The 22,421-nt window shown below is 56.5% G+C and overlaps 1 protein-coding gene across 16 annotated transcripts in view; it reads right to left on the bottom strand.

Moving 5' to 3' along the window:
* The window catches only part of CHD6 (chromodomain helicase DNA binding protein 6), a 102,780-nt gene that overhangs the window by 11,760 nt on the left and 68,599 nt on the right, over positions 1–22,421 (bottom strand). For 15 of the 16 annotated variants that reach the window (XM_080405335.1, XM_080405322.1, XM_080405323.1 and 12 more), the window contains 18 exons: positions 22,226–22,369; positions 21,180–21,435; positions 20,476–20,686; positions 19,763–19,958; positions 19,051–19,215; positions 18,474–18,653; positions 17,154–17,264; positions 13,656–13,858; positions 13,056–13,255; positions 9,663–9,822; positions 9,142–9,231; positions 8,113–8,216; positions 7,312–7,441; positions 6,998–7,058; positions 6,209–6,266; positions 5,304–5,523; positions 2,993–3,201; positions 262–1,827 (listed from right to left, as the gene is read on the bottom strand). In XM_080405335.1, the coding sequence (XP_080261461.1) occupies positions 262–1,827; positions 2,993–3,201; positions 5,304–5,523; positions 6,209–6,266; positions 6,998–7,058; positions 7,312–7,441; positions 8,113–8,216; positions 9,142–9,231; positions 9,663–9,822; positions 13,056–13,255; positions 13,656–13,858; positions 17,154–17,264; positions 18,474–18,653; positions 19,051–19,215; positions 19,763–19,958; positions 20,476–20,686; positions 21,180–21,435; positions 22,226–22,369 (4,264 nt within the window). The remainder of the gene's footprint in view (positions 1–261; positions 1,828–2,992; positions 3,202–5,303; positions 5,524–6,208; positions 6,267–6,997; positions 7,059–7,311; positions 7,442–8,112; positions 8,217–9,141; positions 9,232–9,662; positions 9,823–13,055; positions 13,256–13,655; positions 13,859–17,153; positions 17,265–18,473; positions 18,654–19,050; positions 19,216–19,762; positions 19,959–20,475; positions 20,687–21,179; positions 21,436–22,225; positions 22,370–22,421) is intronic. The other variant, XM_080405326.1, reaches the window with a different exon arrangement.

Genomic DNA, 22,421 nt, shown 5'->3' with positions numbered 1-22,421 from the left:
GTGCCAGGAAGGGAAGGGCATCCTGCATTCCATGGGATGCTCACAGCAGAAGGGCAGCTGGGGCTCAGGGTCGGGGGTTCAGACTAGTCCTGCTGTCAAACACAGCCACCAACACTTTGTTCTGCAATCGCATCAGCTACAGGGACCCCAGCTCCTGTCTCTACAGGGAGGTGGCTCCAGGGGCTCTGCAGGCAGGACACCAGGTCCCTCCCACCCCAGCCAGAGGTGACTGTCAACCACAGGGAGCTCTCAGGACCATACCTTGACACTGGTTACTGCTGGCTTTCTCCCCCTCATCTCTGTTCTCACACTCTTCTTGCTTCATCCCCTGGGGCTCAGGGTGCAGGGCCTCTCTGCAGCCTGGCTGCCCCTCAGCCCCCCGGCCCCAGGCCTCCCCCCTGGCACGGGTGGGCTTTGCTCCTGGGGCCCCCAGCAGAGGTGCAGGCAGGCTGAAAGCCTGGCTCTGAGCCTGAGCCGGTGAGTGCTGCAGGGTGCTCTCTTCGTCCAGGCCATGGTCCTCCCTGCCCTCTGGCCCAGGCTCCCGCAGCCTTTTGGGTGTCCCCAGCTCCAGGGACTCTCTCTCTCCATTCATGTCTTCTGGGCAAGTGTCCTCAGGTGTGGGGAGGCCAGAGCTCTGCTCCTCGCCCCCTTGTTCATTAGCCTCGGGATCACAACCAGCCCTGGTTTCAGGACCGCTCAAGCCTTCCACAACATCTGCTGCTGCCTCAGAGTTATCATCGTCATCTTCTTCCTCCTCATCTTCCTCGCTGTGGCTCTGACTTGGCCCTGACTTTGCCTCTATTCCTTTCTCCTGCAGCAGATTGATGAACCTCTGCTCAGGAGGAACCTTTATTTCATAATTATGAAGACTGGGACTGTAGAGCCCCATGCTTATGACCCCTTCCACGGCACCATGCTCAGGCAGCACTGTCTCAGGGCTGGCGAGGTCTCTCTTCTGCTGCAAGGCTTCACAGAGCTCTGCTGGGATGCTCTGCGAAGGGTCGCTTTCAGGGGTAGAAGGTGAAGGCTCAGCTTCCTCATTCTGACTGTCCATTTGGTCACAACCCACCTGCAGACCCTCTAGGAAGGGAGTCTCTTTCATGGCGTCTGCATCACAGCTGGATGGATCCTCATCCCCCTCTAGCTTGCCCTCAGAGAGTTTAGCAATGCTGCTTCCAACGTCTGTGCAACTTGGGCTGTCTCGGGCAAGGGAGCTCTGCTCGCTGTTACAGGCCTTCTCATCATACATCATGCACACCAATGAGTCTGGCAGAGAGCTCTCATCAAAGTTACTGGAAATGATGTCCTGGACTTTAGACATGAATCTGTCACAGTTTGCATCCGGCGGACTGCCCCCAGCCTGAGACATAGCGCTGTCTATGGTTTCTAGCTTGATCTGACTCTCGGCTTCATTCTCCAGGGGTTCGCAAGCCTGGTCCACCTGGCTGTACAAAGGGGAACTGTAGAGTTTGGAGTTAGTCTGGTAAAGGCAGCACAGAGTTTCTGGGCCTGGGAGCCCCGTTCTTTTATGCTGGGCATAGTTCCTGTATGCATCTAAAAAAGACAGCTGGGGGTCATTCATGATGTAGTAGTCGGTGCGATTCAGGCCGTGCTTGGCGGTGCCGATCAGCAGGTCCCGATCATGTTTGCCACACTCCCACCACACCGGCAGGTAGAGGCTTGGCCGACACAGCTTGAGCCGCTCATGGAGCTGCGGACACTTGAGCACCTGCTCGCGCACCTTTCGCAGAAGTTCGATACGGTAGAGGGTTCTGGCAGCACGTTCCTCCGTGATGGGCTCCACGTAGATGTCGGGGTCTGGGGGACCTACAGCAGGGACAGAAAAGCCAGGGCCCCATTATACAGACTGATGTTCTCAGAGGCAGTGATGAGTTAAGATGAGTCTTAACTCTTGCTCAGACTGCACGTGAAGTGGGGGGAGTGCTTGTAGCCACTGCTGAGGCTACTTTTCCCAGTCTCACCACTTTCCATTAATTTGCCTAAATGACTAAACAGACACATGGGAGTAAAATCCCTCAACTTTAGCAGCTGGATCAAGAGCGGCACTCAGCTGCAGAGGACTTCAGAGTCTTGTCTGAACTCTGCTCCATCAGTGCCACCAGTGCTGGAGCTGCCTGGACCTGCTGGCACAGCAGCTCCCTGGGGTCTGAGCCTCTGGTAGCCCTTCAGCAGCTTCTCAGGGAAAGGAGTCCTTCAACTCACGCAGCTCTTTTGATGAGGAACACCCACCTAAGGCATTAATACACACATGCAAGGAACTGCACCTGAGACCGGACCTCCTGACAGATATGAGACAAAATCCTTTCTGCTGCTGTCAGAAGCAAATCACCTTGTGCTTAAATAGCCCCAAAGCAGATTTTCATCTGCCATGTCCTGCATGATGCCAATGCACTGGGGCTCTGCAGGGCACTCTGACAAAATGGATGCCCTGTCTGTTGGTCAGGCTTCCCAAGCCTCCTGCAGTGGGTTCAGACTCCCTCTACCCTGTAGCAGAGCTCTCTGGTCAGCTATGCCACAGCAGGGGCACTGTGCAGACTCTGTCCAGTGCCAGCAGAGAGACGTTCAGAAAGAAAGCAGCTATACATATCACCCAAACAATCCCAAGCTCCAGTGTGGAGGAGCTGTGATCTGCTGCTTCTCTACTTCTCCTCCCTCACATCTAGAGGTTGCCGTCTTGTATAAAATCGGTTGTGATTTCATGGGAGAGCTCTGTGAGACCTGTGAGAGCAGGGGCTGGAACCCACAGGGCTGCCCTACCTTCCCATTGTGCTGGGGAGGTGGTACACAATGGGTGACAAGGCAGCCAGAAATGCACGTGGCTTCCGCAAGCCTTCTGCCTGCCATCTTGCTGCCTCTGTCTCTGAAACTCTGCCCTTGCTCTCCTGCTCCACAAGAGCAGTGGGACCTTTTCTAACCTATGGCTACATGGACCTACCATTACCCCTCCACAGGCCATGCAGTTTCCACTCACCATCCTCTTTCCACAGTGGGAGACCACAGACATTCTTGCACATGGCCACAAAGCTGTAAAAGTACTTCTCCAGGCTCTCATCTGTCTTCTTCTCCAGTCGAGAGATCGCTCGGAACTGGGCCCAGTCAAAGACCTTTTTCTCCTGGTCATAGATAACCCCAAAGGAGGAGACAGTGCGGTAGAAATCTGCCTGTTCCCTCCTGGTCCACCTGTGGGACAGGGAGGAGACATGAACACCACTGAGACACATTCCGGTCCCAGCATTGGCAAGGCACCAGGCGGAGGCTCCAAGATGACCATCTAGTTACTGCCCATGAGTTTTGGGGGAGCTGCCAGGAGGAGCACACCAGGGAGATCGCCACAACCCGAGATCCTCTGCCTTAAGGCACATAGTGAGAAGCAAAGGCCATGGGTACTCTGGCTCTTGGCTCACTGTCAAAAAATCACTCTTGGCTGTTTGAAAAAAACACGAGATGCAGCTCCTGGCTGTGCTGCCAAGAGAGCGCAGGCTCCAGCAGCTTCTATGGAGGCACAAACCCATCTCACCTACTTGCTTCCTGCAAGTTGTATCATCACCTCCATGGAAAGGCCAACGGAGAGTTGAAATTAGTACCAGGAATTAGAAAGGAAGGTCCTGCAGGCAGAGCTTTCATCCAGCCTCTTCCAGAGGGAAACTGGGACTGGGGTTTGTTGCCTAAGGGTCCCAGTAACAAACACTATCCACCCTACTGACTCCTGGGTGCCAGGGGTCAGTGTCACCCCTTCCCCACTGAAGGAAAGCAGCCATGGTGATGGGGGCTTTCAGTTACAGCACTGTTCGAGCACAACTTCCATTCTGGCTTGGACCCTCTGAGCTTTCACCTCATGGGTATCACTCAAAGGAATGATCTAGGACAGAGAAGATGAAAAGCATCTTGGGCAAATACAGCCCTTGGCAAACAGAGTGCAGAGAAACAGGTCACAGAGAACAGACCAGGGTGCAAACGGCAGGGCAAGCACAGGAGCAGGTGACAGCACAGAAAGATGAGTGCTGTGGGCGAAAGAAAGCTTAAAGTCAAATCTCGGCTCCTCTGAATTGCAGCTCTGAGCCAGCACCAGCAAGCAGCTCAGACATGTCAAGGGAGAGCAGACAGGGTGACAGCACCCACAGCACTCCCCAGCTGACCAAAATACATAGACCAGCATGTCCATCCCTGCTCCCAGGGGCCTGAGTCCTCTGCAAGTGATATGTGATTCCAAAAAGGAGAGTAACAAGAAGAAAGTTAATAAAAAAATCAATGATCCAAACCAAGGAGCCCAGCAGGGAGTTTGTTGAAAGGCCTCAAGTTAAAGACTGGTGGGAAACTGCTCAGGACACTCCTGCAAGGAGACCCAAAAAACCCCAAAGCCCACAGAATTAAAGAGCAGGAAATACCAGGCCGCTGTGGTGCTCACAGCACAACCACTGATGCCCCCACCTTGAACAGGGGACGGTACAACTGGAAGGGGTCCAGAGGGAGAAGGAATATCAGTGGGCTGGAGCAGCTTCCATACAAGAAGGCCGTGAACAGAGAATGCAGGGCAGCACTGATACCAAGCAGTTATGTGGGTTCCTTCAATGGGGACAGGTTCACAGGAGACAAAAGCCATTGAGGACTACTGACCGCAGAGAGTCCTTGAGGTTCAGGAAGTCCCAGGGCTGCATACTGGGAACTGGAAGTGAAGAAGGCAGCATCACCCTGCTGCATGCCCTCCCCGGTTTCTGCAGAGAGCCACTCAAAGTGCCAGGATGGCCTCAATGTCCTTTCACTTACTGGGATGGAAATGAAATGGGAGCACACTGCAACCAGGATATGCCACCACTGGGCTCCTGAGGTCATGAGCAGGAGGCTAACGCAGAGGCATAAGAGTCATGAGGGTCAGAAAGGCTAATGCACATGGGCTGTGACAGGACTCATCCATCAGCCCTCATCTACAGTGCACAACACTGCTCAGCAGCACCCACTCTGCTGGGGCTGGGGGGTGATCCCTGGCCCAGCAGACACTGGATTTGACCCTAAAGAGCTGTCTCCTTGCTTCCTTTCACCATGTCACCAGCTGCTACCCACAAACTACAGTGAAGGCTGCTCCCTGGCTGGGTTGGCTGCCTGAGCCACCAGGCTCCCTCACGGCTGGGAGCAGTGTTCCCCACCCAGCAAGGGCCCATGCACCTCTGCCACATGGGCAGCTGGCTACTCAGACAGCCATGGTGGCATCTACCTGGGTAAATCCAGGGGGGCAGGGATTTCAACTGGCCTAAATGAGCTTTGGAAAGGATGCTCTGCTGTGTTACCTCTTCTGCATTTCCTTGTTCACCGAGTCCATCTCAGAGGCTCTCCTGAACATCTCGTCCTGCAGCCAGTATCCATGGTTACCAGGCATGAGCATCTCGGCACGAGGAGGCAGCTCTTTGCGATTGCAGCGCTGGTAGACGGTGACAAGCCTCCGCAGTCTGGCTGTGAGAGCAGATGAGACAGGCCAGCAGGATCTGTCTGAGTCGGAGCCATCCTGGGCTTCAAACATCAGCAAGGACATTAGTATTTAATGCACACTCAAAGCCACAGATTCCTGCATCCCTCTGGCTGCCTCTGAGAGTTCTCTCCTGCCTTCCCCCTTCCATGGGGTACATGAGGGATCACAGTCATGAGCGGGCAGCTGTGCTGACCATCCCTGGGTCTCTGCACCTCAAAAGCTGCTGGTTCACAGCCTCACCATTTCTGAGCTTCCTTTAGAGAGAGCCCAGAGGCAGTACCAGGGCAGAATGATGACACTGGGCTAGGCCATGCAGGGGGGAGGACTGCACCTCCCCATTCAGCAGCAAGGCCAGCCAGCCCATGGCATCCACCAGCACTGCCCATTGTAGAGACCCTGCACACTCATCTCATGAAGGCAGCTGCATGGACAAGGGCAGGCTAATGGCTTCTAGTCACCCCTGGCTGGCTTTGGCTGGAAACTTTTTCACTGGCTGCCCTGCCATAGGGCCCATCTCTGGGCCACATGTGACTCTGCATGGGGGTGCCCTGACCAAAGTCTGCCTGGGTTAAGGTACCTCACCCCCCCCTAGAGAGCGGCTCATCCCCCTCAACCCAGCAGAGTGTCCCTCCCACCCCACAGCACCGGCCTCGCCGCTCTGGCTCCAGCTGCACCGTGCCTGCCGCTGGGAAGGCATGGTCCACACTACAGTTGACACAGCCTCACCTGCCACTGGCTCGTCCCGCTTCTCACTGGCTTCGCCCACCCCAGCTGCCACAACGTCCTGCAGAAAGAAACCATCAGAGAGGGCTCTTCAGTCCCACAGAACCTCCTGTACCCACACCCCACCCAGCCCTGGCAGGGTACAAGGTGGCAGGATGGGCAGGGCTGCATGCTCTGTGTCCTCGGGCTGCAGTTGCTGGCTGCCCTCAGCACACGGGATCCGAGCAGCACAGACAGGGGAGATGACGGCTCAGAGGGGCAGCGCTGTCCATTTTTGGCTTGGAGGAGGGGGTCCACCACAGTGACACAGGCTGCAGTGCCGCTGTGCAGACAGCAGCAGTGTGACAGCCTCTGCTGCTCAGATGAACCCTGCACCCTCCCATGCAGTCTTGTTCACTCTCTTCCTCTCCTCTAGGACTATTTCTTTTGGGACATCCCCGAATCCTTTGCCAGGGTCCCACGTGGCTCCTGAAGCACAGCGTGACAGCCAGCACCCCTGGCCATCCCCAGCCCTCAATATCCCTCAGCTCCCACAAGGTGGATGCTGCCCAGGTCCACAGGAAGAACACAGCAGCAACAGCAGAAGCTGTGCTCCAGCAAGCAGAGACAATGCAGACAGCACGAGGCAGAGCCCATGCATAGAATGGCAAAGCCGCCACACAGCAGGGTCACTGGTACCGCTGGTTCCCCCATGCCCCGCAGCAGAGCTGACAGAGCCAAGCCTGCACTGCAGGGCAGCAAGACAGGCCTGGCAAGAGCAGATGGGCATGGACCACTGTGAGTCCCACTCACCTCCTGCTTTGGCAGCCCCTCCAGCTTTTCTCCACTGCTGTCTTCCTTTTCCATGCTGCCCCTGGGCAAGAGAGTGAATTAGTCCCTGGTAGTGGCACCACAGCCCTCTTGGCTGTGGGAGAACTGGTGCTCGTGCCACCCCCACACACCTCACACTGGGGAGCCAGCTCCCCACTACTTTCTCCCCTGCCCACTGTGCTTCCTTCCTCCTCCCTGCGCACAGCCCACTCCACAGCACTGCCTCACTGCCAGCATGGCCCCCAAGAGTGAGCCAGACAGCCCCCCGGGAGAGCTTGGCTCCATCCCCTACCCACCTTTCAGCAGCATCCTGGGCCCCATCGCTGACACCCTGCTCTGCAGAAAGCAGCTTCTCGTCTGGCATGCCCACCTTCTCCAGAAAGCACAGCGCCGGGTCTGCCCGCATGGCATTGTACCTCTCGTAACCTGCCAGCCGCCACAGGCCATCAAGAAGAAAGACAACAAAAAGCCAGGCCTGAGCCTGGTTCAGGCAAACCTCCTGCTCTGTGGGACACAGCTCCCCACCTGGCTCTCACTCTTTGTGCTGCTGTGAGAGCAATTCTCACCCTCAGAAATTCAGAGCACTTTCCCAAAAGCTGCTAATTGCTTTGCAGCCCCTGGGCAGCAGGCTGACAGGTCAGTCTTTCCATCCTACCAGGCAGCCCTGCTCAGTAGGCTGGGTGCACGGAACTGTGGCAGGCTGCAGCTGGAAGCAAACAGCCCCACGCCTCCTGGAAGCCACAGCAGGACTCCATGACAAGGCTGAGGATGCCCAGACAGGCTCTGTGCCTTCCTCCTCACCCTCAGGGGGCAATTGCATGCTGCTCCTGGCAAACTAGAGGAGTCTGCCACAAGTCCAGGCACGGCCACCCTGGGCACCGCAGTGCGCCTGTTCCACCGCCCAAATGAGCTGGCAGCAGCGCAGCTGCCAGCACCTGGGGAGAGCTGCCTTAGCACTGTGTGGCTGTGGTGCATGGCTGCAGCTCTGCTCCCCTTGCACTGACGTGACATCCCCTACAGGTACTGGAGCTCTGGCCAGATGCTCCATTTGGGTCCCTCTCGTGCACTAGCACCCACCAGACAAGCTGGGTACACACCATGCTTGAAGACGCCAATAAGCAGGGATTTATCAGCTTCGGCATTCCACCAGTCCACCGGGATCTCCACGTAGTCAATGTCTGGCAGCAGAACATCCAGCTCCCTGTGGCAGACAAGGTATGAATGCCCCTCTCCCAGCCTCACCAGACACTGGAGCACACTGGGCACTGCTGAGCAGGGGCAGGGGGGAGACAGAAGCCATCACTCGCTGGCATGGGGACAACTAATGAATGCAAGGCTGGCCTAGGGCCCCACCATGGCCTGGCATGCACGCCTCCCTGGCCTCAGAGAGCTGGAGCCTTGGCTCTACTGCAACCCACTGCCTTTCCCATCCTCTTTCTCTAGAGATGGGGAGGCTGCACAGCTCCTCTCCTCTCCCACCCAAGCAACAGCACAGGACTGGAGATTCTATCTGATCTGAACAGCATCTCTTGGGGGAAACCAGCCCCAGAAGAATAGCAGGTCTGGTGGGGTGGGCTGCAACATCCCCTCTGTACAGGCTCACGCTGATGGAGCTGTGCTGGGGAAGGCAGCAGCCCCTACTCCTTGGCATATCACACACTTCTCTGAAGCACTGAGAGCAGAGTTTTTACAGGCTGCGGGCTCAGTGGCATTAACAGAGCCTGTTGGTCCCCTTGTCCTCTGTGCTGGAAAGGGACGGCAGGCCACAGCAATGGAGTACGCTCTGCTCCGAGGCCTGTCCCCCAATCTCTGTGGGCTCCCACTTTGGATTAGAGGCCATGCAGGCTGCAGGGTCTCCCTGAGTGGCCTCAGCACGCCCCAGACTGGCACTGCAGCCTCAGAGCTGCTCCAACAGGGCTGCCATGGCTGCAGTCCCTGCTCAAGCAGAGCTGCCATCTAAGGATGAAGTTTTGCCTGAGCAAGGTCTGGGGATTTAACCATGGGGTCTGATTCACCCACAGCTGCGGCGAGCCCAGGCGTGGCTGGGCTGGATGGCTGTGGAAGTGCTTGAGCACTGCCACCACCTCCCCGAGAAGCAGTGCAGGGGTTCACCATAAGGTCCCTACCTGGCAGGGGTTCCCTCGAAGGCTTTGTCTGCAGCCTCCCCCAGCACTTCAGCCTTCAGGTAGTAGAGCATTCGCACCCGCAGCAGAACCCTGTCCCGGGGCAGCAAAGAGGAACATATGCTAGCATGCAAGTGCTCAGATGCCAGCCTAGGGTCTGGCCCAACAGCTCTTGCTAGAGTGTTTGCAGGGGGATGCTCTGAGAGTCAGCAAGGCCAGGGAAACCTGCTCGACGCTGTGTTTCCCCACGTGGGAGGGCCCACCTTCTCAAAGCAGGATGGGCACTGGCCACGTGGCATCACACCACAGTGCCCAGCCCTGCAATCTGCTGGGGCCCTGTGGCTGGAGATTTGGTGTCAGGACACGTCTCCCATTAACTGAAGGAGCTTCTGAGAGTGGTGCAGCAGCTGGAGCACAGTGATCCTGCGTGGGTTGTGAGCCCTTTGCAGCTCCCTCCCACCCTCCTCATGCTAAAAGCCCTCAGCCCACGGTGTCCATGAGCTGGCGTGGGCTCCTGCACTCACTTGTTGCAGTGCTGTTTGAGGTGCTTCTTGTAGCTGTCATCATGCAGGACGACCTCAGGGTTGCAGGTGGCAAGCCAGTCCGCGTTCTTTATCTCGGGAAGCAGCATCTGGTTCTTCGTCTTCTTCCCCTTCCTGCCTCTGGGCACTGGTGCTGACAAGCCTGTAGCAGCAAGTGGCAGCCAGTGAGCACCATGGGCACCGTGTGCCAGGCCAAGCACCACCACAAGGCATCTCTGGTGCTGCGGTGCCCAGACAAGGCAGCAGAGCCGGGGAGCTGGAGGAGGCTGCTGCAAAGCTCCTGGCTGCAGGCTGGCAAGCCAGGGTGGGGGAAATGCACACGGTAAACACAGAGCATGGGAGGCTCCGTCTCCAAGAAAAACTCAGGGATGACCACAGAAACTGAACTGCTGAGAGTTCTCAGTGCAACGCTGAGCCCAAAGGATAACATGGCCCCTTGACATATAAAAATATCGCACAGAAGCACGAAAGTGACCTTGGTCCTGGGCACGACTCTTAGAGCCCTACCTAGACACTACAGCAAGCTCTGACGTTTACCCTATGGGGACAACAAAATGATTTGGGACAAGAGTTCAAACAAGAGACTCCCGAATGATCAAGGACCAGAAGAAATCCTGATGATCTGATCTGTAAGGGCTGTTTCCCATTCAGTGCATCAGGAGGAGGGCTGTGGGGGAACCAGATCACTGCAGAGGGCATTTACACTTGGTAAACATACCAAAGGGAAAAGGGACGCAGGCCCGGCTGGCTGACAAAGATAATGAGATCCTGTGGCTGGAGCTGAAAATTAAACACATTTTCAACCTTGAAATAACATGCAGAACGTGGAAACAACTCCTGGTAGGGTCACTATTGTTTGGGGTCTTCCAAGAGGGATGAGTTGCTTCCCTGGGCAGCAGCCTCCAAGGCAGGGTCCTGTGGATGTCCTCTCCTGCCTATGTGTGCAAAGGGGAAAGAAGTGCCTCAGCAACCCTGTCCCATCCATCTGGTCTTGTGACACCAAGGACGAAAAGAGTGTCACCGTGTCCCCAACACCTGTGTAAATTTTGCAGCTCCATGACAGGACCAGAGCTGCAGCCCAGGTGGCTGCTGGAGGCCTGCAGTGGGCACCAGGGCTCCTGTCCCCAGCACTGGATCAGCCTGACGAACTCTGGGCAAACGCTGTTTCCTCAGCAGCTGGGCCTCTGGAAGGCAGGACAGTGCTGAATCACAGCAGAGCTCCGAGCTGGGCTGCCCACATGCTGCGCTTGCCCCTCGTAGTCACGCAGATATGGGACTGAGAAGAAACAGTCCCAGGATGTGCTATAGCAAAGGCTGGAGGTTTCTGCTGCTTCCTGCACATCAGGGACGCCCAGAGCTTGTCTTGCCTGGTCAGCTCTCTGCAAACGTGGGTGGTACCTCAGGCTCCTTGGCAAGCCACAGCAGCACCTGCCACGTGGCTGCTCTGCACTGGAGGGTTCTGCTCTCCTCCAGCTCCTGAGGTCAGGCTAAACGGTTTAATCATCCCTCTGGCCAAGACCACATGGAGATTTCACTGGTGGGAAAAGCCATTCTGAAGAGGTCATGCAGAAGCTCCCAGTTGCTTCCCTCTGCTAAACATCCAATTTTTGTGCTGCTCTTGCACTCAAGCATTCCTGACCCTCCACTGAAACCACAGCTTGTTCGTTACTTGGTATTATCCAAATCAAGCTCATTCCTATCAGTCAGTTTATTTCTCACTCTTGTTCTGGTCCCCACAGGGCTCTCAAGTCCAGTCCCAGCACCACTCTGGGCAGGCCATGTGCTCAGACCTCACACTGTAAAGCCAGTCAGACATTTCCAGACAGAAGGAAATGGTGATGCTGGGTTTTAAGTGCCAAGTAACACACAGTGTTCTCAGGGCTCAGCAACAGCACTACTCCAGAACAGCCTTCCCTGTGCTCCACCACCTCAAAACAGGAGAGCCAGGTCTCAGTCTGGCTCCCTGATGCCCAAAGCAGGCTGGAGAGTCCCAGCCTCCTCATTACTCACCTTGTGCCACAGATCACAAGTGCACAACTAGCAGCACACAGCCATGGTGCTCTGACCACTCTGAGGCAGAGCTGGGCCTGCCCCCACCCCCTGCCAGCCCTCCTGGCACAACTCACCTGTCCTGAAAGCCGCAGGATGCAGGCACTGTGCTGCTAGGTCAGTGCAGAATCCTCTGACACAGAACGGGCAGCAATCACATCTCCCACGCCACAACCTTGCAGTGATCCAAGATGCCAGCACTGGCTCTGTCTTTGTACCATTAAAGACAAAAGCCACTGCGGCTGCACGATGCTGTTTGCATGGCAGGCTCTATTAGCCATGCTGCTCCAGCCCCAAGGGATGCCGACAGAGAGCAGACACTGCAAGCAGGGGGTGAATCTGCAGTGCCCTGCTGCCCAGGCAGAGCCAGAGACAGGGGCTGGAGAAGGCTCTGGGTGGTCCCTGTCAGAATCTGAGGATACAGTGGAAGCCTCCACACAACAGAATGCAGACGCAATTACAGACTGGTCATGTGGTGTGATATGTGGCACTCACACATAATGGAAAATAAGCATACGAGTCCTCTGACCAGGGAAGGCCCAGCCAAACCTGAGATAAAGGGTCCTGCTAGATGGAGTCAGAGAAGGCAGCATCACCTGGGTAGGATTCTGCAATGCAGAAGTCTCAGGACAAACCAACACTGGATCTCCATGTGTCAGGGCAGGCACTGCAGACCAGTAGGTCTGGGACAAGAACCGTGATGAGAGGAGGCACAAGCTGGTGACCTGGCATGAGATGGCTGCACAGACTGCACTGCCAGCTTCCCCAGTGCAGCCATGAGTGCCACGCCTGGTGCTAGGGCTGGGATTGCCAACAGGCACAGGTAAGGTCCCTGCACAACGATCCACACCACGTCCTGTGATACCCTGAGGAACAGTCAGGCAGGTCTGCGCTCTGAGTGGAATAAGCACCCTCAGATCTATCACCCCCAATGTGTTCATACAGTCACCAGCACCCCACAAGCTCACTGCCCAGTGTTTCCCTGTGTGTGGGAACCCTGACAGTATTCACAGGCCAGAGGAAACCGTGTGGGAGTGGAACGGCATCTCTGCTCCCACTACAAGGCTCTCTCTGCACCAGCCATGGCACTGGAAGCCAGAAAACAGCCTTCCCCACCCAGCTAGCCTCTGCTGCTGGCTCTGAGGGTCAGCGTGGAGGTCAGTCCCATGGCAGCCACTTTCTCTGTGCAGAGAGAGTGATGGTGCTCAAGCACAGCTGCTTGATGGCTGTTTCAGTCAGCTCTGCTTTGAATTCTGCAGCCTTGGTCCCGTAGGCTGACACAGTGGCGGTGGGTACAGGTGCAATGGCAGAGAGAACACGCAATACCTGAGTGATTTTGCAGAGCCTGGTTCTGCCCGTCCTTCGTCGGTGTGATGAGATCCCAGATAAAACTCTTAATCTTCTCATCCCCCTTGTAGTGTTTGACGCAATAGACCAGCAAGGCCCGACAAATCATCTCCATGTCCTTCTCATTCAGGTGCCACTTGAACCGCCCATGGGTCAGGATATCTTTCCAGCGTCCCCAGCTGGAACAGAGTAAACATTCCTGTGCAACTAGAGACCTCACTGGCATCTCTCTCCACGAAGCTCACTCAGAGGCATGGCCCCGCCAGCTCCCCTGGGTAGGGGTGTTGAGCCCCCACAACAGCAGGAAGCCCGGAGGGGTGAGGTTTGCCCAGCACTGAACAGATCAGAGGCAGGAGCAGACTCTGGAAGCACCAACTGCCAGCTCATGCTTTGCCCCCCTAACACTCCTTCCATCCCAAATGTTCACTTAGAGCCCAGGTCCCACCAGGAAGGTCACTGCTGGAAGGAGGGGACACTGCAAGCAGGATTGTCAGAAAGTGGCTGGGGCAGCGAGTGGCCCACGTGCACACTGGGGCAGCTGGAGGCTGTGGCCGTACTCTCTGGGAGGGGATCACTCACCCGAATATGAGCAGGTTCTTCTCCACGCGGAAGCACTCAGCCCGCAGGTACCGTCGTGTCTTCTCATTGAAGCGCCGTGAGCGTGTGGGTCGCTCATCCGAGTCACTGTCCAGCTCAGAGAACTCCATCAGCTCATCCTCTTCAAAGGAGTTGTAGTGTTTGGTTTGCTTCCGCACTCGGGGCCTGTCGATGACCAGGCTCTCCTATGAGGGACAGAGGAGAACGTGCTCAGGTATGGGCAGAAGCACCTGCCTTCCATCAGGGCACACTATGTCCTCTTCACATGGTCACCCTGCTCTGCTCACACTTCTGGTTTCCAGCTTACCAGCCCCGTGGCCAGCCACATCCTTCCCACTGGGATACCTGCATGCAGCTTTGCCCGCACACACGAGAGAACTCCTGGACAGCACAGAATTCAGCCTGAATGATGACAGCCGGAAAATCAGGCCCTCTGGGTGCAAACTGCTGAACACCAGCAGCTGATTCAGCTCTGAATCACACTCTTGCCCCCCTCCAGTGCTGCATGCACCAAATGCTGTGCTGGACATGGTGTAATTTCTATGTCAGGGTGGACAGGTGGGCTGGAAGAGGAAAGGCAGCTCCCAAGAAGGTGCAGGAGGGAGCAATATGAAATTAAACTGCATGTACCTGCCTCCTCTCCTTCCCCCTACCCTGTCGAATGAATCCATGTCATCTCAATCTGATGGATTTCATGCATGTGACACACACCCACCCACTCACCCACCCACCCTCTCCCATTCTCCTGCTAGAGCGGTGAGCTCGGCAGGGCCATGGGGCCTCGCTCTTGCTGTGAACACTGTCTCTACAGTGCTGCCGCCTCAGCTGGAATTGCGGCAGGCCCCAGGGCCACACTGATGCCAGCTGCAGCACCCTGCGCTCAATGGAGGAGCCGGCAGGAGGGGCATAGGTTGCAGCCGAGCCCACCAGCTCTGCAGGACCAGCAGAAAGATGAGACCCCATCTGTCCACTCCTGCCTCCCGACAGGCAGTCACCAAACCCTTCCAGCTCCTCAGTGCTCAGCTAGAGAGCTCCTTTTGTGGGCGGAGCAGGCAGCAGCCGGGAACAAGGATGCTGCCCCCACGAGATGCTCCCCAGAGGCACACAGGGAACGTCCAGCAGCTCTGCTACCAGGTCAGGAGAAGCCAAGCACTGGCTTGCCAGAGCTCCTGGGAATGAGCCAATTTGCCAATAAGGGCAAAACACAAGACTTCAGGAGCATATTTACAGTCTGCAATCCCCTCACCCAGACATGGCGATGGGCCTGCCAGATTCACTTAATTTTACTTTTTGTTCCCATCCCTGAAGGCAGGGCTGCAAACGCTGATGGAGGTAAGAGTGGCAGAATCCAAACCTGTCCTTACTTGCTCCATTGAGCCAGGAGAAGCCCTGGGCAGCTCCCTTGATCCCTATTCATATAGAGCTTTTAGAGAGATTTGTTTCTAAAGCAACGTGTGGATATTGAGCCTGACCCGCACAGTCTTTGAACAACTCCCCAGGCTTCGGTGAACGTGACTGATATTCAGTGGGATATGGAAAGGCAGCACAAGGGAACATTTGACACTGTAAGAAAGGGTAAGTACCAGCAGAGTTGCCCAAGCCAGAGCTCCTCTTGTGACACCCCTTATGCTGTCAGGGCCAAACCCAGTTGGCCCAGACAACTTCGCTTGCACCCTCTTGCTCAGAGATGAGAAGTTGAGTAAGAGGGAGCATTTGCAGGCACCACACAGGGCTGTGTACATCCCCTGAGGTGCTGCGCCCCTGGTAGCCCCCTCCCCAGCTTGCTCTGATCTAGGACAGAGCTGAGACCCAAACCAGACCAAGCATCTACACACAGTGATGCTCTTGACAAACCCAGTGCCACAGCCATGACATTCAACCTCCCTGCAACCTGCCTTCATCTGTGAGCACAAACGAGGAGAGGAAGCAGCATGGCACCTCAGAGCCCTCACAGTACTGGTGTGTTCACCACAAAGAGCCATTTCTTCTGCAAAGAGGTGCTGCCTTCCAGCCACCAGCCACCACCTGCTGCAGCCCAGCCAGTACACAGCTCCCACTACAACACCACTTGCTCAGCAAGGGCCCCCAGTTCCAGGGGTGCCCTCATATCCATGAAGCCGGTGACAGGCTGGTACCTGAGGGTGCCAGTGTGCCTGGCACATGCCTCTTGATCATCAGTGTTGCAGCTCCTCAAAATCCTCCCGTGCTGCTGCTGAAACCCACACATTAAACATTACGAATACATCAGAACAGAGAAGTGTGGTTATTATGGTTGTTACCTTGGCATTAAACAGGACCATGTGATGCACAACTGATTGCAGGGACCTGCCTACTGAGATACTACCTGCTCCCCCACCAGCTTCAACTAACTGCAAGTCTTCTTTGCTTCTAGGTCACTAAATGGCTGGACTTGCTGCTGGGTTAAAGGCTCCCTGAGCAGGCCCACGCATACTGTGGCCCTGCTAGGGGCCCAGAGGGCCACCTGGAGAGAGGAGACGGAGCCTGGGCCAGCAAGTACAGTTGCACACAGCACAGCTTCCTCTCTGCCCGCTGCTGGGAGAGCTGGTGTGCCCTGCTGTGTTTCACCATGACAAATACCACCTCCTTAACCATGGAGACCTGGGGTGGTGGGAGCAGGGGGCTGCAGTGAAATGAATGTGCCTGGCACTGTGAGCTCCAGGGCTGAAGGGGCTGGAGCATACTAACTCATGTCAGCTCAACAGGCCTCCACCAGAGCTGCCAGGCCAAATGCTCCCCTCTGCCCAGGTTCCAGGGCTCACATGGACTTGGGTTTAGGCTGAGGTATGGTTACACAGCTTCTCCCAAGCATGGGAAGAGCCTTGCTCACCCCACCAATCCCCAGCCACAGCAAAAGCTGCTACTTGGGCCCCTTTGTGTCCTGCCAGGCACACAGCAGCTTGGCCCTGGCGTGCCTCAAGCTACTGAAGGTCTCTGGGCTTGGTGAGACAGCCAGGGATCCAAGATCAGAACTGGCATCTGGACAGCAGCATCGGGTCATCCTGGTACTGCTCCACACTGGAGCCCCAGCTGCCCAGTCTGCACCCAACTTTGGCAGGCAGTGGGAGGCACTCATACCTGCCTGTCCTGCGCAGAACTCCAACACAGCTCCAACTCATGCACAGGCAGTCACATCAGTCTGCTGGCTTCACAGGCATGCTGTTTCATCCTCTCCTCCCCTCACATGCTGCCAGCCCCAACTGTCGCCCTTTAACCAGGTCTGGGAGTAGCTGGGAGCATAGACTGAGCACCCTGAAATACCAGGTAGATGCAGCCCACCATGTGGCCAAAGTAATGGTGGCTTTAGCCAGCACTCATGGGTCAGTCTTCCCTTGCAGTAATTCCTGATGCACAACACATAGCCCTTCACAAGCTCAGCAGAAGCACGCAGCTCCTCCTGGAGACCATGCCACGTGGTGTCAGACCAGTTGTGGGGCACACAGGCCACAAGCTGGATCCTACCTTTTCATTCTTGGCGTCTGTATCGAGCTCTGCTATCTTGGCCCACTTTTGCCAGAAGTTGGGGTCATCTAAGGAAATGTCAGTTCTGTTTCCCGATGCTACAAAGCTGGCCTGGGAGTGGAAGAAGAGGAGTGAACAGGGTGCAACCCACCATCCAGATGTGCCTTCCCCCATACAGTTCCCCAACACATGTCTACAGTGCACAGTCTTGCTGCCATGAGGTGTTACACCCCATGCTGATACATGCCAGAGGGCTCTTTGTTTGCTTAAGGGAGCTGAACCCCTCTATTCTGCAGTCCCACCTGAGCCACTGGAAACAGAGCCTGGGCTGTGCCACCTGCAAGACGAGAAGGGACAGATGGCTTTTGTGCCCTCAGAGGACACAAGCACAGCACTGAGCTGGCTCCTTGGGCTCTCTCCTGTGGGGATGTCAGGGCCACATGGCACACAGCTTCCCCGGCACAGCAGCGCCCAGCTTCAAGCATTGTGCAGGCCAGCAGCCTGGTCCCGCAAGGCTGGAGTCAGAGCTAGGCTGTGCAGCAGCAGGGCTGTGTTGAAGGTACCACAACTCCTTCCTACACCACCAGCAGCCCAGGTCACCACCTGCACTTCTGCTTGGCAAAGCACCACACTGAGGCAGCACTGGTGTCTAGAAGGGCAGGGGAGGTGACAGACTGGATGAAATAAGCTCAACCCATGAAAAGAAGACCAGCCCAGCTCAGGACTGGATCTCACCCAGGCTTTGAACTTATCCATCCTCCCCAAGGAGAGGCACAACTCTGCCCACAACAGCACCAGGCAGAGGGTCTAGCTCTGGGCATGGCCTACTGCCATGGCAAGGAGTCCTCAGCCCATTGGAAGAGTAAGCCCTAAACCCTGCAATGCCCTGACTGGGACACAAGAGCAGCTCTGCATCCCTCCACGCTGCCAGTCTGGTGACAGCGCACAGCCTGGCAATGCCCAGCACCTGGAGGACAGCCCCTGCTCTGCCTTCTTACCAGCCTGAGCGGCTTCAAAGGGAAAGTGGAAACTGGCAAGCTAAACCCTCCTGAATAGCCCCAACAGCACCCACCCAAGCTGGCGGCCCCCTCCTCAAATGCTCTGCTAACCACCAGTGAGACAGGAAACCACACTGCTGCTGTGCCCCAGCCAGGCCTCACTCCTGGGTGCAGGAGGACAGGCAGGAGCTTGGCCTCCATGCAGACGTGTCTCAACACACAGGCAAGAGGTCAGCCCACCACTACTGCTCTGCATGCTCCCAGCGTGTCCCCTACCACCCTGGGGGGAGTCCCCCTTCCCTCCCGATGGAGCACAGCACACCTTGGCAAAGGTGGAGCCCTTCCCCTCAGACTGGATTGTGATGGTCTGAGTCCTGCGCTGGAGGATCTGATCAATGTCTTCCTCGCAGAACTTCGATCCTTCATCCTCCTCATCCATCAGAGCGCCATAGGCACCCTTCCGCAGCAGGTCCTCCACCTCCATCTTTGAGAGCTGCTGAACCTGCCCAAAACATGGGGGCATCACCAAACTGGCCAGCCTCCCTGGGAACTGCACAACAGGAGAAGACTCTTCCCTCTGCCTTGGGAGGGAGGGAGGGCAGAGATGCCCCAGGCCAATCCAGACCTCCCGATGCTACAGCATAGGCCACTTAAAACGCTGCCTGAGGGACTGTCAGGAATTTCCAGTCCATGTCACCCAGGCACAGCACCACATGCACCCCCTAACCCCGAGGCAGCCTGCCAGGCCAAACAGCAGCAATGCAAGTGTGTGGGACCAGGCTCTCCCTCCCCAGAAGCTTGCCTATGTCTCTGCTCCAACCTGGCAGTGACTTGCAGGGGAAGGAGGTGAGCTCTCCTGTAGTGCCTCCCACCTAGCCCCACTCTGACAGCCAACCTACCCCATTCGTGCTGCCCTTGCGGTTGATGTCCTGCAACACAGCCTTATCCAGGCCCAGCTTCAGGCTGGCCTTGTCAAACATCTCCCGCTCATAGGAGTTCCTGGTGATGAGGCGATAGACTTTCACTGCCTTGCTCTGCCCGATCCGGTGGCAGCGAGCTTGAGCCTGGGAGTGCAGAGGGCACAGCATCAAGCACAGTGAGCTCGGAAGGATGGGGATCATGTGGCTTGTGGCACCCTGCAACACCACCCACCACACACCCACCTGAGCCACAGTCAGCTCCCACCCACCAGAGCAGCCACATCTAGTGCCTGTGGCTGACTTGGCAGGGCTCTGCCAGCGGGTGCTGGTTAGTGCCAGGCCTGCGCAATTGTGGAGCAGGAATCAGAGACCCCTGCACCCCCAGGCAAGGACATGGGGCTCAGGCTAAAGCCTTGGATCTCAGCAGATGGGGGCACCCAGCACTTCAGCCCCACCAACACCAGGTATGGACAAAGTGCTGCCTCACCTGTGGCCCACTTATGCTTTTAGATCCACACTGTGATCTTCCCCATGACACGTCCCCTCTGCCTGCACTCCTGACAGCTCTCCCAGCATCGCACCCCATGCCCAGTACAGCTGGGTACTGCTGCCCTTCCCTCCCCAGCTAGCATGAGTGACGGGAGCCATGCCATAGGACCTCCTGGCAGCCTGTCCCACTCTGGCCCATTACCTGTAGGTCATTCTGTGGGTTCCAGTCTGAGTCAAAGATGATGCAGGTGTCGGCAGCGGTCAGGTTGATGCCCAGCCCACCTGCCCGCGTGCACAGGAGAAAGACGAAGCGATCTGAGTCGGGCTTGCAGAAGCGGTCGATGGCAGCTTGGCGCAGATTCCCACGCACCCGCCCATCAATGCGCTCATAGGTGTACCTGCTCAGAGACGGGAGAAGATGAGAGCAGGGTCACAGCAGGGCCCAAACTGGCTGTGGCTTACAAACCCCTTCTTGCTCCTTCCCCTGGGCTGTGTGTGGGCATGCAGGCAGCCCAGACTTACGGGCAGGACCTGTGCACAGGTGGAGGCTCAGGCCTCATCAGCCTGTGTGCGTGCACTGTGGTTGTTCCCAGAAGTCATTCCTCTTATGATGGCAAAACCATGACCTCGTCCATGGCACATGCATATGGGGCTCATGGGAACCAGGACCAAGGGAAGGGCCTATTCCCATTTGGTCACTCCTATGACTAGCCCTGGGCAATGCAGAAGGGACAGGTCACAGCTGCCCAGCTTTGGGGTCTCTGCACCCATCGGCAGTAGCCTGTAACTTGGATCCTTTGGTACGTGAGCACAGAATGGCCAAATCCCCACCCTGGGCTGTTGCTACTCTGTATGTACAGTGCAGGATGGAGGTGATGTGGAGGAGCTGTGGTGAATGCTGAAGCCTGTACTAACCGCCTCTGAATGAGATAGTCTTCAAGGATGTCCAGGCAGCGCACCATCTGAGAGAAGATGAGGACCTTGTGCCCACCAGCAATCAGCTTGGGAAGCAGCTTATCAATGAGCACCAGCTTCCCGGCCGCCTGGATCATTGCCTGCAGCTGGAAGTCCGGTGCCTCTGGGCTGTGTGTTTTACGAAAGTCTTCCAGGATCTTCTCCTCCGCCCCTGCCAGGTGAGAAGGGACGTGAGCTCTTGGCAAGGCTGGCAGTGAAGCTGCCCCCAGCCTCCCATCCAGGACGACAGCAAGCCACCACACAAGGAACAGAACCCATGTAGCTGATCATGTCTAGGGAGGCTGGCTAGAGACCTCCAGAAGCCCCTCCACTCCTGTGACTCTACTTCTTCACGGCTTGCACCAGCTCTTGGCAGATCAAGCCAGGCTGGGATGTTGGAGAGGGTCCTGTGCCAGAACACCCCCAAATATAGCAAGCCTCACAAGACCCTGAGGTGCCCACCAGCAAGCAGCACTTGCAGGGAGCTAGTTTGCCCCTCAGGGCAACAAGGGAGATCACTGCATCCTGTGCTGGGCCTGGATGCACAACCACACCAGCAGCACATGGCATAAGGGTCTAGGCTGGCTCCCAAGCCACGTGAGCTCTGCAGGTAGTGACCAGCAAATGCTGCAGTGTCCCCCACACCTGCTGTGCACAGCCCTCACCGTTGATGAGATACGGGTGATTGCAGCACTTCCGCAGCTCCATCATAGTGTTGATGAGGTTGGGCATATTGTGCTGGTTGGCACCCTTGGAGAGGAAGGAAAAGTTCTTCTCCAGGATGGCCCGGTAGTATTTCTTCTGGATATTGGTCAGCTCCACCTCAATGATGGTCTCCTGCTTGGGTGCCAGATTCTTCTCTACATCATCCTTCAGCCGTCTCAGCATCATGGGCTTCAGAATGGACTGCAGCTTCTTCACCTGCCAGAGCAAGCGTAGAGATTCACTGCCCTCCCAACACAGCAAGCACGCGCTGACAACAGCGGAAGGGCCTGCAATGCTACAGCCTCCCCAGGCTGGAAACCCACTACAAATGACCCTGAAGCACCTGCTCTGCTGACCGCCAGGACAACTTCAGAGTCTGACTTCCTTGGGGCAGGCATGTGAGGGACCAGCCCTGGGCCATGAACTCCACACGCTTCTGCTGCTGGCAGCCTTGGATAACTGCGTCTGCTGCAGGACAGCTGAGCTTTGATAGCAGCTGAGATGATGCTTCATGTGCCCGTGCCTGCTCCCTCAGAATGACGATCTTTGTGCAATCCCCACTTAAGCCAAATGGCAATTCAAATGGCAGTGAGACAGCCCAGGGGACTGGGCTCTTTTCCATGGCCCACGCTCAAGGGTAACTTTGGAGGATGGCTCCCCAGGGGAACCTGACAAGGGTGACTGACACAAGGACTTACTGATCTCCTCACTCCCCCTACACTCCTGCTGGTTTCAGGGACAGACCAGGTAAGAAAGCCAGATGAGCTGCACTGCGCAGGCACGCAAGGGTCAGTAGGGAGCTAGGCAGGGAGCAGACCACTGCCTTGGCACAGGCTGGTCTCCCCTCTCCAAAGCAGCATTGGGGGCTCTGTCACAACTTTGCTTCTGCAAGCATAAGGAGTCCTATTCATTTCCATGAAGCACATGTCTGAGTGTGTGCCTGGCTTGGTGACTGCATGTCCCAATGGCCTGTGCTAACAGTCACCAGTGTCACTCTTCTAGGTACCTGCTCCTCTGTCTTCAGGTCTCCAAACTCCTCCAGAAAGGCTGTCTCTGAGGGGAACTGCTGTGGCTCCAGGAAATTCAGGAGGCTGAAGAGCTCCTCCACCGAGTTCTGCAGGGGGGTCCCTGTCAACAGCACCTTGTGCTCCTGGGTATACACAGAAAACAGGTTGAAGGCTCAGATCCACCGGCTGGGTCCA

This window comes from Falco punctatus, assembly GCF_963210335.1.
Source record: "Falco punctatus genome assembly, chromosome: 10".
Lineage (NCBI taxonomy): Eukaryota > Metazoa > Chordata > Aves > Falconiformes > Falconidae > Falco > Falco punctatus.
The sequence above is the reverse complement of the archived record's forward strand: the minus strand, read 5'-3'. Positions and strand labels throughout refer to the sequence as shown.